The sequence below is a fragment of the Onychostruthus taczanowskii genome, unplaced genomic scaffold (genome assembly GCF_017590055.1).
Source record: "Onychostruthus taczanowskii isolate IOZ18803 unplaced genomic scaffold, ASM1759005v1 scaffold3, whole genome shotgun sequence".
Taxonomy (NCBI): domain Eukaryota; kingdom Metazoa; phylum Chordata; class Aves; order Passeriformes; family Passeridae; genus Onychostruthus; species Onychostruthus taczanowskii.
In genome coordinates this window covers 8081073-8099348 of record NW_024500349.1, presented here as the reverse complement: position 1 = coordinate 8099348, position 18276 = coordinate 8081073, and the positions used below count along the sequence as shown (strand labels likewise).

Genomic DNA, 18276 nt, shown 5'->3' with positions numbered 1-18276 from the left:
GGTTATTTTGTTATGGACATCATGGAAATGTATAGTTCACAAGCCCATGCAGTTCTTTTAGTCCTTTCTCTCTCCATCTGTCTGAAGGTGCAATAACCTGTCTGTTCTTTGGAGCTCAGAGGAACTGAGGGTGTAATTACACAGTTCAGTATATGTCGGAGTTTACAAAAGGAGCGGGAATAGTTCATAGCCTGTAGACACTTGTAAGTTTAAAAATCCCAAATCTAGATTGGTGTTTTTAAATCATCAAAGATGATCTGATCAAAGATAAATTCCAAACTCAGGGCTACATGCTAGAAATGTGTAAATAACTGAAAGTGAACTGGGCTTGAAGGAATGTTAGGAGAAGTTATAGAAACAACATATATATATGTGTATATATAGTGACTCCAACTTAAAATTGTTGAATTGTAAATAATCTTGACAATTGTAAATTATACTTGCTATCCAAAATCATGAGTTTTCAAAAATCGTGGGCTTCCAAAATCATTTACTCTATGATGCCTTTTTTTAAGTGGCAGTCAGGCCCAGAACCTCAGACAGATGGTGAACACTTCAGTCTAAACACTGACACTTTCTGTCAACTCATCAGATGAGTCTGACACTTTTAGTATTGAGTAGAAACACTAGAGATAATTATTTTAGTTTCTAAAGTTAAAAGGAAAAAAAAAAACCAAAACACTGAGCAAAACAAGCTATTAAGCAAACAGGAGGAATTATACTTTTCACTGTGTTTAAAGCAGCAAAGCATCCTGTGTTTTATGACAAGACTATTAAAGGCCATCATGCGTGGATCAGCCTTCTATCTATGTTTGAAAGACAAAATGGCCTAGAGGTAGGTTTTGAAGTGTTAGGGTAAATACAGATATATGGCATGCTAGATTCTTATGCTGTGACTAACCATTCTAGTCAGTTTCTAACTACTGTAATAGTTTTTGGTACGTAGCTTGAAATACTGCTTTTAGTCACATTTATTGATAATTTGCAATCAGTTTGGACTGCTTGTATTATTGGTATAGTGTCAGTTACGACTAGAACTCTTCTCACCACTCTTCAGTGTTACTCAGCTGAATGTCATTTACTTGTCAAATGCAGTAGAACCATTGATATGCTCAAATGGGTCAGACTTTCAAGTATTAGACTGTTGTATGGGCACATAGATGTAGTTGGACCATTTAAAATTGTGCAAGTTAATCAAGCATGTTTATTTTAAATAGTATTTGAGAGCAAAATCAAATATTCGTTGTAAATACCTCCAAATCTAGTGCAATCGTGTTTTAAACCTCGGCTCCTCACCCCAAGAACACAGACCAGAAAAATGGATTTAAACCCTACTGCTACCTTTAGCATTGTTAAGGAAGAGTTCAGCATAGTCATCTGTGATAAGTGTGTTGTCAGAATTTCACCCTGTGTTTAAGGAATGGGTAATACCCTACTTCCTCCTAAAGGAAAACTTTCTATTTCATCATATATTCAAGTTATGTTTCTATTTTTTTATTGTCCTGTGCAAAAAAGCTTATGAATTTATATAAAATATGTATTGTAGATATTACTGTATTTGTAAATATTTTCTGAAGTGAAAATGTTATTTTCAAGGTCAGAAATCAGTAACAGTTGAGTAAAATTCTGAAGGCAGATTTTATAGTATCTGAAATGTCAGAATCAAGACATTCTGCCCTTTCCAGTGATATTAACTTGCTTTAAATCTTAAATTGGTGTAAAAGAGGAGTCCTTTGCTGTTTGAGAACAGATGATAGGCAAGTTAGAAATTTTTAAAAATAAAATAAAGCAATTTTAGTGTCTCTTTTAAACAATTTCTTTCTTTTTCATTAAAATTACTTCAGAAGGGATGACTTCTCATTGCTGACACCCAAGTAACTTCAGTAAAGAAAAGAGAAGCCATCTCAAAGCAGGTGAACAGGACAGAATTGTTAGCATACAAACCTTCCAGCATAAAGCTCCTAAAAGGGATCTGAGCAGGTCCCTTTCAGGTTTTCTGTAGGCAGCTGTCCCTGCTGCAGGCACAGCTCTCTTCCCTGCACAGGTAATTGTATGCAGAACTGACACCTATTGCACTGCCTGTTTGTCTCCCTGGCAACCAGCAGACATAGTGGATGGTGGTAAAGGAGAGGGACTGCCCATTCACCAGACACAGCAAACAGTGGAGTCATGGGGAAGTGAAGGGGAAGAAAGGAAAGAATAGAATGAGCAAAAAAGACAAAATGACAGACATAAACAGACAGAAATAAAAGACAATAAAAAAGCAGGAAAATACTACCTTAGCTGCTGGAGGGGAAAATATAAGAAAGAAACAGGAAAGCAAATTAAAGGGAAGAAAATATAGGCAATAAAGTGAACATGGGAGAAATTGCACCAGTAACAGGGTTCAGGGCTACACAGAAATCAAGGAACAGTAACAGATTTTGTGTGGAACGTAAGAGAAAAATTGAAATCATAAATAGATAAATATTGAAATAGAGAAACATTATAGTAGGCTAAAAACAATTTTGTCAAAGAATTGATGACAACATAGGCTGGAGAATAGCTCAGAAAAGAAAGTGGGGACTGGGTGCCTAGGAATTTGCACTGGTGTAGATGGGCTTGTCAAGCTGTTAGGTGGCTGAATCAGAGATACATTAAAGTTTGTGTCATCCTCCCTCCACATCAGTAGTTGCACAGGCTAGTAGTGGCTTCCTCCCAGCCCCCATCTCTGCTTTTGCTGCATGAGTTTCATTCATATATCACAAAAAAAGGGAAAAGGTAAAGCAAGACTTTAATGTTATTTAAACACAAACGTGAATGAAGAATGTAGTGATGACCCTGACTCTGTATGTCCTCAGATAGTAAGAAGTGAAGATTTCTGGGAGGTTTGCAAAGAAATGCAGTGAAAAAAGCCTTTCAGCAGTTCTGTGTGAGAATCCAGAGGCAGCACAGAACACAGCTTCTGCCCTGTGCTAAGATAACCGGCTTGTAAAGCAACTTTGATCTGAAAAACAGGAGAGGCAGAAGAAGGAGACATGAGAATGTATGTGTTCTCATCCAAACAGTCTGTGTTTCACCTGCATCCAGCTGACCCACGCTTCCTATGGAAGAGGTGATCCTAAAAATGGGAGACTCACTAGGGTGCGTGTCAGATGGAATTGCAGAGGGCTGATATGCAAAGGGGCCACGCAGACTAGAATTGTAACAAAAATAAACCACATTCAAAGTCCTCCCTGAAAGACATTTCATAGGTAAATAACTGCACAAAATGGCTGAATGATCTTGGCTGCACCGGCTCTGTTGAGGCCTGGATTTCACCAGGCAGGTGTTTTCTGTTGGTTTTTTTATATATAAGTTATTGATGTTGTGCACAGTACTTTTCAAAAGAGATCAATCCACAGAGTGAGTCAGTTGTAGCAATATGAGGTGTGATGCTCCTGGTAACAGATCTGCAGCCTAGATAATCATGTGTGCTGGTAACATTGAGATTACACTGCACTTAGAAGTAAAAATAACTGGCCATGTCTGAAACAATGTACAGTGTAAGGCTCTGAATCACAAGGCTTGTATATAAAAACCTGTATATTTATTGATTACTTATTTAAATGTAATTGCTTTATTACATGGCTTATTTGAAGAAAACAGTTTTATATGCCTTGAAAATCTGTAACTCTGTGATGTATGGTGTAATTTGGCTAATTAATCCTTGCAATGTATCACATAAGTACCCAATGCACAATATTCTGTGAAATTACTAGGGTACGAGAAAATGGCAATAAATGGAATATTTATAACTCTGAACAAGTTCTCAGTCTTTTTTGGGAAGAGTGATTCCACATATCAGTGCTTGTGCACAAAATACAAATGCTTGTACACAAAATTAGTGAAGGATATTTCTGACTGCAGACAAGAGGATATAAAAGAACAAGTTGAGCACAAAAATTACTATCAATGTCTAGGCCTGCACAATGCCTAAAATAGTTTTAAATAATTATGTGACTTGCTATTCAGTTTCTTTAGTGGAAGTATCCTGGTGAACGTATAGACTTATCACATAATTCTGCTTGAATTATCAAATACTTGTCTTAATCATGATACCAAAATGTGTGAAAATAATATATAAAGGGGTAACAGAGAATGAGCATGTTGTGTATTTCTGAATTAATATTTATCAAATAGGGCTGTGAGAAATAGAAATGCTGACTTTTCACATTGAACGAAGACAGATATAATTCAGGATTTAATCTGCACCGATGTCAAATCATTCCACAGATGATCTCGAAGTGGAGATGGAGAAATGGTAGAAACAGAAATTTTATTCTGTGTTTTTCCAAAAAGAGCCAAAAGTAGTATAACTTCTTTGCCAATAAATGGTATGCATTATCTTACCTTTTTATGTATCTGATAGCTTACTAGCATTGCCATAGGGAAGCAAGAAACTAATTAAATCGGTAAAGTTTTATTCTTACTAAGCAATCTTGAAGCTGTATTTATGCAAAAATTAATGAGAAAATAGTCTCATAAAGAATTTCTTACTAATTTTCAACTTGAAGCATGGGGTTCAAGGGAGTTCAGAAATTTCCTTATTTGAAATGTGCTGCACAGCTGATAAAACCTGTCAATATGTGGATGTTACTTTACTATGTCAATAATAATATTGTCCTCGTGCTGTGCACAAACATGAAAATTGTCAACGAAAAAAAAATGGGGTGTTTATTACAACACTCATTTAAAAAAATATTTTGTTGCTGCATATAAAGACTTGTAAATGTATTAGCTGAGTATTACAGTTTTATTTAGCAAGTCTGCTTAGTAGAATTGTTTTAATGTTCTTTTTAGAAAAAAATTAAAGGAGTGAAGGTCTTTTTCTTTCACTGAAATTTAGCAGTCCTGTTAAGCATGTACTGGCTTATTTTCTAGGCTCACTTTTTTTCCAGCTGTGAGTGAGAAACTTCAGGAAATCATTCCTAAAAAGCACCTTGAGGTGACTAAATTGCTACTTCCTTTATATCAAGATGGACAAATTGAAAATCTGCCAACCACAGTCACCAGTGCAAGTCCTGCTGGACTCCCACCCAAACAGATGACACGTTTTGCCTCCTCTGTGATGCAGATATGGGGGATTGATAGTTGCAAAGGTAGGAAGTTCTAGACCAACCTTGTAGATGCTGAAAGCAAGTGGCATTCCTCCCTCTTTCCTTTGTCTCCCCATCAGGATAAGAAATACTGTCATAGGAAACACTGAACTAATTTCAGAGGCTTTTCTTTCAATTGCAATGGCATGAGTGTCCACAGCAGCAAATAGGAAACAACTGTGCAGTACTTGGTCTGCTTTGAGAGGATCTCTTAGAAGTCTGGGAGAGTACAGCCATGTCCCTTTTTATCAAGAGGAGCAATATTAGCAGAGCTTCTCATGTCTTGTGTTCCATGCTGGTAACACTACCCTTTCAGAAGTCTTTGCACACTAAGATAATGAAACAGTGCTGGCAAATGGCAAACCCCAACCTACAAACAGGACTGAAGCAACTCTCACTAGTGGCCTTTTTCTCCTCATTACATAGTACAAAGCAGTTTGGGAGGGGCTTGTATACTGCCAACCAAATAATTTATTTTATGATGTTACAGTGGGTATGGTGCTCATGCTCTGGTAATGGCATTACCATTTTACGGATGGGTACACTTGGGACCAGAAAGGTTAAAACTGGAGTGTTAGCAGTAGCTAGGGTTGAAGAGACTGTTTGAGTGTCAGTACTGTGGCAGTCACAGCTGAGAGGAAGGGCAGGGGGTTACTAGTGTGTTCTCAAGATGCCTAGCTGGCATTCCTTCACATGACACAAACTCTCTGTATGATTTCAGGTAGAGGTTCTGCATCTCAGATCCTATGTGGAAAATTGGAGCAATAGTATTTATTTTAATTCAAATTCTGTAGTTAAAAGCTGTAAGATGTAATGGCTGTCTGTTAAATGAGTTGAGTAGCTAGAAATTCTGTGACACTAAATTCTTGTTGGAAGCTAGATTAATTTTCATCTTGTAGAACGTAATGATCTTAAAGTAGAAGTCATTTAATAAATGTTTCTATAGGAACAACCCTTCTTACTTTCTATAAAGTTTTAAAAAAGTATTTCATATTAACCTTTAGAAGATATGCCAAGTACTTAACGTATATTAAAAAATAGTCCATGTATTTTTGCTAGTATGGATTAGTACTCTTATGATTGGATCTTTAAAAGAAACGATGGTCAAAATAGGCTGTGTATCCTGCAATGTGTTGTAACAGTTTTGTGATGTTAACAGCCCTATGACTCTGAAAATCCTCCAAACTGAAAACTTCAACTTAAAACTTCAATATTTTTTAAATACAGAAATCCTCTCAGGTGCAAACTGATCGATCTTTGTGCACTGCTCATGACTGTCCTTGCTTTTGTGGTCTTTTACTGCCAAACTTCTATTTGTGTTTTGAGGCATACAATCATACTCCTTTCCTAAGATTCTGATTTGTATTCACTGAGTCTCTGCAGCACCTTAAGATAATTTGGCTATTCATAGACAGCTGGAACTTAGAAGTGCTTTGCTGTGAAATGGCACAACTACATTGTGACTTAGTTCTGTGCTTCAGGGCTTGAACCTCCAGTACTGCTCCAGGGCAGGCAGAAAGCAGAGTTGCAGCCCAGAATGTGCCAGCAAGATTTAACAGGGCTCATGAGTCAGTCAAAATTGGGTTCAACTGACAGTTAACAATTTCTATGTTTGTTGTTCATTTCCTTTGTTTCCTGGTGGGCAGAATTGTTTTCAGGGGTCTTAAGTCAGTTTTTTGTTTTGCCAATTAAAAGGTCTGTCTGTGATATGTGCAGATTCCAGTATAAAGTTAGTGAGAAGAATTCCTTACAATTAGCAGAGGAGGCCAAAATTGCAAAATCTCCAAGGTTTCAAGAGCTTTGTTCCAGTATTTGTTACCAAGTACTACCTGCCTTTGTGAAACAGTTGAAATGGCTTATTCAGTTAACTTGTTTTAAATTCTTTTAAAATTGTGTTTCTAATAATTGGGTCACTGGCACAAAGGAGCAGCAGCTTCAGTGTGCAATTAAGGTTTAAAAGCTGACTGTTGGTTAGATTTCATGTTTCCTCTTTGGGCCTTGGGTTTTTACATTTTCTCCAAGTTCCTGTTTGAGACTTGGTACTAACAGAAAGAGGAAGGCTGGTGAGTCCTTTCTGGTTTGCATCATAGTGCCTTAACTTTTCCTTGGTTCCACAAAATATGTAAATGAATGTTTCTGAGTAGGATTAATATAGTATGGGCATTTTTATTCTGGGAATAAAAATTCATCCTTCAATAGTTCTCATCATCAGTATGTGTCTGCTTTTTGTGCTTCCTCCAGGAGTCTTTCTAATAGAACAATTACTTGTAAGGCAAGTGATTAGGAAAAAAAAAGACAGGTTGCAGGTGGCAAATTTTTTCAAGGTTAATAGCCCATTTGTAATGGAATATGGTGACCTTAAGGAAAGATAAGGATTCATAAATAAAAAAAAAGGGAATTTGCACTTCATTGCTCAGCTCTATTGACCCCAAAATGCAAGCACCAATAGGAACTAACAGGAAGTTGGTGATAATAAATAATACCCCTTGCTGGTGACAGCACCATGAGTGTTCATCATAAGAAACAAACACTGACAGTGGAGAAACGTGCAATTTAAATATGGTCTGGGACAACACAGTATGGGTTACAGAAGTGTGATGTTAAGAAAAATACTTGGGTTTTGACATAACTACCAAATATATGCTGTCTGCTTAGGTTTGCTTTTTGTGTTAACACAAAAGTTAAAAGGTCTGTCCAATGGAGTCTCCTCTTTCTAGGAGATTGTCTGTGGAAGTCGAGAGTTATAAATTAAGCAGTTTATGATTTTAATTTTTAAACACTGGCCTAAAAGCAGAATAACTTCCTCATGAGGGGGTTTGTTTTTGGTAATTTTTTTGAAGGTTTGTCACCACACACATTCAGAAAAAAAAATTATTGTTTCTTGGTATTTTATATCTAAAATCTAAATATATATTTATGTAATATGTCAATCCTAATTTCTGGTTTTTCTTTTCATTCTGCAGTTTATTGTGGAGTGTCATGGGAATACACTTCTTCCCCAGTTTTTGGGCATGTACCGGCTTACTGTTGATGGAGTTGAAGTATATATGGTTGTTACAAGAAATGTGTTCAGCCATCGTTTATCTGTTTATAGAAAATATGATTTAAAGGTGAGAAATACCTGCTGATTAAATAACTGACAAAGTAGCTGAAAATCTTTACTATAAATGTTAGATTATGCTGATGCTTGAATATTGCTCAGAATTTTAATTAATTTAAAATTATGTTATGCAAGAGCCAGCATAACTTATTTCATTCTACTCCTGGGTTTAGCAAAACTACAGGGTGGTTTTATAGACATTATAGAAACTTATCTGTTCTGTGCATTTTTAAGAGCAGCAATTTAGCCAGGTATGTTTGCTAAATGTTGCTAGTAGTTAAAGGTAAAACCCATCACACTAGTACAATAGTAATTCTGCTTCTTATAGGTTTTTATCAACATTATGGAAAGCCACAGTTGATTCTGCAGAGGGCATTTATAAAACAACTAAATAGCATCATTTCAATAAATGCTGCTAATAAAGTACACCTCTATGGCAAGAGCTTAATAATTTATCCAATGTTTTAAAAATAATTCAAGTGAAAAGGAAAAGAGTCTTTGAAAAACCAAAACATCTGCTTTTATCATAAAATCTGTTTCAGTTTTGTTTCAGAAGCTTTATCTGCTCATTGTAATTTTGACAGTAGTTAATATACAGGACTTACAACAAATACCCAAAATGTAGTCTTAGTCTTTCTACCCAAGGGATGGTATTTTAATTTCCTCTATAAAGGATCCCCTTAGAAACCTACTTCTTTCTAATACATTTAATTTCTATGTGCTGAACCGCTAAGTGCATCTGCAAGCTTGCTTTAAGGTGTTCATTTATCATTCTGTATTAGGAGATTTGTAATGCTATGTAGTGCACCATCCTTTCCTACTGTCAAGTCTCCTTAGCAATTGCTCAGATAGTTGACTGAACCTGATTTATAAGAACTGATTTCCAGATTGTCAACAATTTACTCTCTGATATTCAGTATTATTGGCAGCAGTTGCAGAGAAATTTTGGGCTTTTTTAATTTAAGAGAACTGTGATTTAGAGCATCATAATGTACAGATGTGTTAAAAATGACATGAAAGCACAACAGAAAGAAACAGTAATTATATACACTATATTCTTAACATTGGTGTCAACAACTCTTTATTTTATTTACCTCTGTGAGTGCTTCTGTAGCCTATTCAGTTTGTCCAGCTGGACAGCATTGCTTTAACTTCTCATGCAATTCAAGTTTAACATCAATACCATGTTCCTCAAAACAAACTCCTTCACTGAACAGATTTATAGTGACACTGAATTTATTTATAAATTACTTTTTCTTTATATTCTTTGCTGTGTCATCTGCAGTTGTAGATACAGAGTCCTTTTTTATTACTGAATATTTTTGACACCACCTTAGACCTCACTTTATAGCACAAGTCTCTACGTCTGTAGATACAAGAAAAACAGACCACAAATCAGCCTAGGATTTTAAGGGTATTTTTTTGGCCATGGATGCGTTTTGTTAAAATGCCATTTCAATGTCATTTTTTTACCAAATGTCAAATTTGACATCCTCCCTAATTTTGACAATTGTGAATCTTCTTTCTTTTCCTTCAGGTTGGTGTTCAGTTGATCTTTTTTCTGCCCTAATAATCTGTTGGAGCACAGAATATTATATAAAAGGTGTCTCCTTTTATATAATATTTCAGAGTAAACTGAAATGTTGGGCTTTTACCAGGCTTTATTATCAGTTAAGAATAATTCAATGAAATCTCTGCTTCTAGGCCATACATAATAACTAAGAGATACTGTCCTATATATCTTTTCTCTCCATCACTTCTGAGTTTTCTAAGTTTCTTTCCATAAACAGAATAAAACAAGCTGTAAAAGGGTGTGGTTGGGGATCCTCACATTCTTTAAACTAGTAGGACTCCACTCCAGCACTTCTTTACACAATGCACACCCTTTAACAAAGAGCAGAGCTAATTTACCCATCTTTCAATGTCCAGTCACCATATTTGTAGTTACTATTTCCTGCAGTGCTGTTATGTGATAAACACATGCTGGGTATTTAAAGGTGTGGTCCTGCTCCAAGAGATTTTTAAGGAAATATATACGGTCTTTTTTTTTGTCAGCTCCAGATTATTCAGAAAGCACCATATTGCTCACTAGTTTTAATCTAAAAACTAAATTTAAAAAGAAAATCCAAAATGTCTTTGGCAAGCACTGTAAATCTTGTGAATCCACAGTTGGTCTCTTCTCTTCTTTTAACTCCATGTTGCTGTGAGATGCATTGTTCTTGTTTGTACTTTACGATCTTTTAAATACTTTTTGTGTTTATATTGTGTGACATCCTTTTCAAATGTGTGTTACAAATGTCCAGACAGTTATACAGAATAAGCTAGTCCATACCCATACAGCTAAATTGGCACACCAAAAAAAAAAAAGAAAGATGAGAAGTCTGCCAAGCAAACTGGACTTCCAGCATGATACACTCAAAATGAGGATGAGAGATGAGGGAAAGCTCCAAGAATTAGAGGGACAATAGAAGTAGAGCATTTGAGGATTTAATCCATCTTTCTTCTCTCATGAAGCATCTTCTTCACATGATTGCAGCAGTTCAGCAGTCCTAGACATTCTACCTACTGTATTACCTTTCTTTAAACATTTCTCAAGTTCAAAAGGATACAGTTCATCCTCTTTTTGACATGTTATAACATTTTCAAATTAGTTTCTGACATATGCACGTTTTTAGATCCATTTTTTCTGTTTCAGGGCTCTACTGTGGCTCGAGAAGCCAGTGACAAAGAAAAGGTATGGTGCATTTCTGTTTCTTTTTCAATTAATTAACCTTTTAGCCAGACTCAGAACAAACATAACCACTGCTGTTCTGACCCTTTCCTTTTTTTCTGCCATATTCTTCCCTCTTGAGTCCTACCTTATCCCTCCTTTATCTGTCCTCTATTTCCTGCAGACCTTTGAATATTGGTTTGCAAAAGTGTTGTAATTTCAGAGGTAAGTGAGCCAATCCTCTACCTCCTCCTTTTCCTTTTCTCTTCTCTTCATTTCTTCAGGGCCTGCCCTGTGCTAGGAAAACATCATAACTTTGTTCCTTTCTCTCCTGCTTCATCTTCTTTCTCTTCCTATTTAATATTGAGATTTATGAATACCCCATGTAGTTAATGGAATTATGTGATGGGACACATTTCTAAACTGAGTGCAAGGATGAGCCAAACCCTGAATTATGAGAACCCTTGGGTATGTAAAGTTCATACAAATGAGCAAGAGACTGACAGACTTAGATGTACGTATAGCTGTAATGAAAGACAGTCTCCCTCAAATTCTGGGCTGAAACTTGGATCTAAACAGAAATAGATTGCTTTATTTTTCTTCACCTCCAACTTCAGTTCTTTTGGGAAATTCACTGTTCTCAGTTTTTCTTTGTGGTTTTAGCAAAATAGCCAGATGGCATTTTAGGAGAGGTTTCTCTGGAGATTCTACAGATAATTGGAAGTGTTACATAGTCTCCGTCATCTGAGACTTCTTAGATCTCAAATTTGGGCAAGGTCTAACAACCCATGGCCCTTGTTTTCTTAATTTGTCCAAGCCCATTCCTCCTGAATTAGCATGAGCTCATTCAAGAGTTCACTTAAGAGACTTCATTTTCTGTTTTCCTCAAATTCCATTCAGATCATTTGTTTTTCTCCTAAGCAGTAGTTGTACCATACCTGCCTCTCTGAGTCTTCTACAGTTCACACAACTGCACTAAAGGAGTAAGGGGCATGCAGTAGCTGTCAGTTCTCACTGCATGAAAAACTCTGTGCCAGGTTTTTCCACCTTTCCTAAGGCATGATGGAACACTTTAAATTCTTCTTAGCATTAGGCAATACCACAGCCTCACCTGTGAGCTGCAGTTACCACTGCCAGCAATAGCTCTCTTCTGCTGTACCAGGCCCTCAAGATCATGTCTTGAATGGTCTCCTTTCTTTCTTTTGTCATCTGTTTTTGTTCTTGTTTAGTGGCAACTGTAGTGTTTTTGATGTGCAGGGAGTAACCCTTCAGTGTCTTACAAACAATACCTAATGTCATTGAAAACCTCTGCTGTACTATTAAAATAATCTGATAGAAAGGATGAGGACAAATTATTTGGATGGGACTGCTTCAGGTTACAACATTAATGCTTGGACTAGTAACATAAAATTTAAAAATATTATGTATAGTCAGCTATACAGGAGCTGATACTATACAGATGTTTAGCAAAGTAGTTTTGAGCAATTTTATGAATATGTCTTGTAATAATAAATAGATTAATAATAGTACATGTATATTGTAGTTAATACATTGAGTGAGAACTTTGAAGAAACAGCGCCTTAATTTTGCTCCTCTGTAAGTTCATGGCAGAATTACTATTGAACTTGTTTATAGATAAATTGAAACAAATTTGTGTAGTTTTATATAACTGCATAAAACAATTATTCTGTACATTTAATGTTAAATCATGACTTCCATAAGGCAGATAAGAAAAATTCTTACCAACTTCACATCTAGAACTTCCCTTTGATTTTAAGTACTCCTCTGAAAATAATGCATAAAAGCCTCATCCCCCTAATTCTTATTCTGCTATTTTAATGGTGTGATTTCTTGGGGATGGAACTGCACAAAGGCTATTGATGTTGTAAGCACACAGTCTGAGGCTTTCGAAGCAGCTTTCTGTCACTCGTCATTCCCCTCAAACCCCAGTGCAGTGCACCAGGGATGTGACAAGCTTGCATTCAGAAAAAATATTTCTAAGAAAGGAAATTATTGGGTAGCCTTCTACATTCATACAGGGAACATCATTTTACACTTTGAGACTCTTAGGGATTCAAACAAGGGAAAATTAGTATTTTGCTTATTACGTGGGTTTTATAAGTTTTAGAGTCTGCTGTTTGATTTGAAAGGGCCAGAATACATTTTGCTTGTGCATTGCAGATGTTCAGAAGATTTGTCATCACTATGATCTGAATCTCCTGCAGCAGGCATGACAACAGATTTACTCACTAGGACTGCTCAAATCTAACACACAGCTTTTAGGTTTAGATAAAAAGGGTGTTATATATTTATATGAATAGACAAGGAAAGTTTGGTTCTGAAACTCTGAGCAGTGCTAAAGAGCTTCTGTCATGAGAGGTATCTCTGCACATGTGCCACTGATTCCAGGGCCTGAGGACTCTGTTGATCTGAATATGTAGATGATCCATTATTCCTGAGTGGCAAGTGGAGCCCTGTAGCATGGTTTTTTACTTCCATTTTCTCTTAAATCGATGTCGGTGTTTCAGACCTTTTGTTGTCATCTGTGGGAATCTCAAATCAATCTTAAGATTTGAAAACAATTGAAAAGATTTGACTTGAAGGGGATGGGGGGGGAGTGTTTTAGCAAATTCTCTAAAGAGATTTTGGCATCTCCTGTCGTAGAAGAAATTGCCCATGAGGATTAAACAAAACCAGACAATCTAAAAACCTGAGCTGGTGTAGTAAATTATTAGCTAATTTTTAGCCAGATGCAAACTAAATCATCAATTTATTAATATTATCTTGAAATGACATTAATATTAATAAATTTCAATTAATGTAAGTATAATTACTTATTATAACTGTATGGCTATTCACATGTGACAGTAATAAAGGAAGTTTTTGGTACTGAAATGTATGGCTAAATTGTCTGGCAATGGCTAGTTTTTAAATGGGCTTTTAAGTAATTCATATGGAGTTTCAAATGACAACAGTCAAGTAATCAAATGGTTTTCAGAATATCAACTGTAATATGTTTACTTATCTTAAAGCTACAGAAGTCAGAAAACAGAAGAGCAAGTCTTTCAGTCACATTCTAATGCAGACTGTAAATTTTAGATAAATTACTTTGTAAAGGCAAATTTGGTGACATTTCTGTTCTTGAATCTTCTTCCTATCAAACTAAAAGTTATTTACTCAGTTAATAAAGAAGAGACAAATATGCAAAAATATTTATTTGATAAGAAATCTGAGAAAATAGTACAATTCTTCTTCAGTTTAATAGTATAAAAGAGGTATTACTATTCCAACATTTTTCAAAATCAGTTTTTTAGGATGAAAAGTTGCCTGATTAAGAGTGGTACTTTTCCATCCTGTTTGCAATTTACCTCCTGTTTGACTGTCTTCAGCTGTTTAATATCCTAACATATGCATGAGCAGGTCCAAAACTGTCATTTCAATGTTTTGTGATAATCAGTGCAGAAACAAGCACCAATCCCTTAAATTTCACCTTAACACACAACACATTTCATTTGTGTTACAAATGATACTTTTAATAATAAAGACATCACTTTCTTGGCAACATGTATCATAACATACACTTACAGATGCCTTGGATTTTAAAAGAACAGTATGTTTCAACAGTTGTCAAATTCTGACAGCTGCTCCTTTTTACTTTTTGGACTTTACTACTCTTTTAAAAATTTTATTATTTTAACAGTGGGCATTTTCTATTCATTCTTGGGACAGTTTTGCCCTCTCAAGTGAAATGAGGGTAATGCAGAAATCCCCTGGCAGTCTAGCTGCTCACAATTATGCCATACTTGCAGTACAACATCAAATTAGCAGTAACAGCTGAGTCTACTTGTACTGATACCTAAGTACAAGTATCTAAGAATCTAAGCTCTTGCTTCTGAGTGAGCAGTTCAGAAATAAATTTGAAGAAGAAAAAGAAATCCTAACTGAACTGGTGCCCACCACATTTCATCTTTCTCAAGCAATTTCAGAGATTATCACGTTTTTAAATCAATCTAAAACTGGTTGCATTGCCACCTCTGTAGTATGTGTTGTTTCATAAATCACCATTCATAAGTACAGTAAAATTCTAGTCAATACAATTGAATAAAGGATTTTCTATTCAAGTTTCTTTTGGGAAAAAGATTGCCATAGTTGACAGCTATGTTACATCTTAATTAAATTGTATGCAAAGTACATAGCTATGATAATTAGATTGGAAGTTGTCACTAGATGTTAGCTTTGTGTTTAACTTTATATATTACAGCATATAGTAATTAACTGATTTCTGAGAGGAAAGTATAACCTAAGGAAGAAGGGCTTTAGTAGAGGAGTCTAGCAACAAGATCCCTCAGTCTTGACTCAGTTTTATTTTCACTTTTGGTGTCACTATGTAAAACCTTATTCGTGGTAGATCATTCCGAAATCTGAGCTATTTTTTCCTGCTATTTTAGAATTACTGATTTCAGAACATTTTTGTACTTATCTCTTATTAGTGATTTCAGTCTGCTTCATGTGCTGATCTCACACGAGAGACTTGTGAAGTGTCTGACACTTATCTGTGGAATAAATCTAAACATTGCAATGTACAGAGATTATAGCTTTCAAAACATCACACTCCAAAGATAGGGAGAGACATTCAGGGTTTTGATTTCAGCATTTAGCCTTCTCATGACACCAACCCCATTACAGTTTTTCAAAATAAATCACTAGTTTGCCTTTGTTTGGTTTGAGGGGTGGGGGGTGTTTTGTTTCATTTTTGTTTAGAAGTCTGCTTTCCATATGTTAAAAGAATTTTAAAAATAACAGGGGAATTTTGTTTTGCATTTTATATGTTTGTTGCAAGTTCATTTTGCAGCAGGAAGACATTAATGCTAGGGATAATTCTGGATGCATTTCTGGAGCATTGAAAAGACAGTTTCTATTTTGGTACATTCTTGAGTACTTAACCCTTCTACAGCATCCTGCACAATTCTTTTTCTTCCTACAGAAAATGCTTGTTGAACTGGCTAAAGTCATTCCAGTGTTTCCCCTCAAACACTATTTTGGGGTTACAGCTCTATTTCCATTGCCTTTTACAGGCAATTGCCATTACCTGTGATGTCAAGTTGAGCTGCAGACCCTTTGTATAGGAAGGCCTGGCTAGGGCATGGCAATCTGTACAACAAAAGTTTGGACCCAGCTCACAGAACTATGGGAGGCAAGAAACTGCATAATTCTAAAGGAAGTTATTCTTCCCTCTTGTAGATTTGGTTACTCCAGAGTTTTGATTCAATTCAAAATCCCCTGTTCCAAATTATTGCAAACTATATTTAGTATTATAGCCTTTTTTCCCCCAAACACTGCCTTCCATATATGCTGATGAGTCCAGTACTTAAGAAAATTAAGGTGTATGTGGGCCGTTTGCTGTTTAAAAAGTCCAGGGTGTGGACCTTCACTCTTGGCAGATGTTTTACATAATTTTCAAAAGTTATAAGTTGTAAGCCAAATTTTTCCATGATTAGCTGCGTGAATAATGTGGCTTGTGGCTAGTTCCAGAGAAAAAAAATAAGGCTGCTATGCAGCATTTCTCCTAAAACCTTGTCGTTGTTAGATAAGAAATTGCTGCCAAGTCATGAGGACAATTAGTCTATTTTCCTTTTTCCATCACTTATTTGGAAACTTACCTGACCTACAGCTATTTTAGCAATCTGCTTCCAAAATACCAGCATTAATGTTAGCTATGACCATTATTTTTGATGTCATGATGCATACAAAATCTCTTTGGGGGAAACAAAATTGCTAATATTAATTTCAATTTATTAGGATAGGATGCTGAATTGAGATGTCCTAAGAAATGTAAAAAATCTGTTACCATGTTCATCTAGAAATAAAACTTCACCTGTCTCTTACATTCCTAGGGGTTTTTTTTAACTCAAAACAGTATCAGCTCTTACACTATACTTTTATTTTGAATGAGGCTTTACATATTCTGTCATCTTAGTTACTAAGAAATCTTTATTGATTTTTCAGCCTTTCAAAGACATTGAAATCTTCCTGCCATTAAAATTCTCTGTGACCATGGCAAACTTTGGAATGCAAACCTGAAATGTGCTGATAACATGCTTTTTTTTAATAGATAGATATTTTATATTTATAAAATCTGGTATGCCTTTCTTGCATCTTTAAGTAGTAGATTAAAAACAGTGGAGGTGGTTCAGAAAGAAAATCTATTATTAATTTAGTGGAAGTAGTTAGATGCTCATCTCCTGTGCAGCTCTTAAAATATTTAGTTCTTTAATGACAGTAATATGTTCATTATAATGAATTACATTCTAGGAGAATCATTTTCCAACAAGGATTTTGCTTCATTGGAAATATTTGAGACATCATAAAAAATTAACCATGTCAATTATTTCATTAAAGCAAAGCCTCAATTTTTTTCATTCAGGTAATGTTCTAAACTGCCACAATGTGATTCTATTTGTGTTTATTTCAGCATGTAAGAAATGAACATAGTGGGATTTTTCAGCATGAATGAGTGTGTTATTAATTCAGCATAACTACAAGAGCCCCTCCTAGTTAAATATTTCATAGGTTTTGATTCTTAAATTCACAAATCAATTTTAAGACAAATTTCAGTTCAAGTACTACTAGAATCACTTCTGCTGGTGGCTGTCATTAGTAATATGTGGGACTGCAGCAGTATCCTAGGACTATTCAGTTTCAAATGAATAGGGAGAATAATATTGCCTAGTACACCAAAAAAAAAGGAGGGGGGGGTTGTCTAGTAATACCTAGAAAGAGGGAAGAGAATAGGCTGGGAGGCATCATGCAAATAATGTAGTGAGGGCAACCACTGGCACAGAGCATTTTAGCTTCAGTTGCTTGGATGGGACCCACTGCTTTTATTTTGTCCTTTTTCTTCGGTTGCTTTAGAACTGGCTTTTAACTTACGTGGTTCTACACTTGCCAAGTCTTTACAGGTATGGGTGTTTGGGTAAATAAAAATTACCTCAGATAAATATTGTCAGAGGAACCTGCATACAAGGCAGTGAGGAGTTTGGCTTTTTGGGAACGCTGACTCACTGCCCAGAACGTCCTTGGGAGTGCCCCTTGGGTCTTGTGATGACAGGCAAGAGCTGCAGCAGTGTCAGCTTTGCTGGCTCACTTCTATTAACAATAGTGTAGAGACAAGGTTAAAGTGAAGTATGGCACTTGCACAACTGGCTTACCAGCCCTAGCATCTTCCAAAGAAGACACTGCTTGTAATTCTAGTTTATTTTGACCACCGTAGGACTGTTCTCAGTGGCGAGGCAGCTTCCCCTCAGCCCCGCCGGTGTCACTGGGGCTGTGCTCTGCGGGAAGCCTGCGGC

At 35.9% G+C, this 18276-nt stretch overlaps 1 protein-coding gene across 1 annotated transcript in view; it reads left to right on the top strand.

Annotated features, from left to right (window-relative positions):
- PIP4K2A (phosphatidylinositol-5-phosphate 4-kinase type 2 alpha) overlaps nucleotides 1–18276 on the top strand; it is a 107306-nt gene that overhangs the window by 77756 nt on the left and 11274 nt on the right. The window contains exons 5-6 of the mRNA XM_041408661.1: nucleotides 8081–8227; nucleotides 10913–10951. Of these exons, the coding sequence (XP_041264595.1) occupies nucleotides 8081–8227; nucleotides 10913–10951 (186 nt within the window). The remainder of the gene's footprint in view (nucleotides 1–8080; nucleotides 8228–10912; nucleotides 10952–18276) is intronic.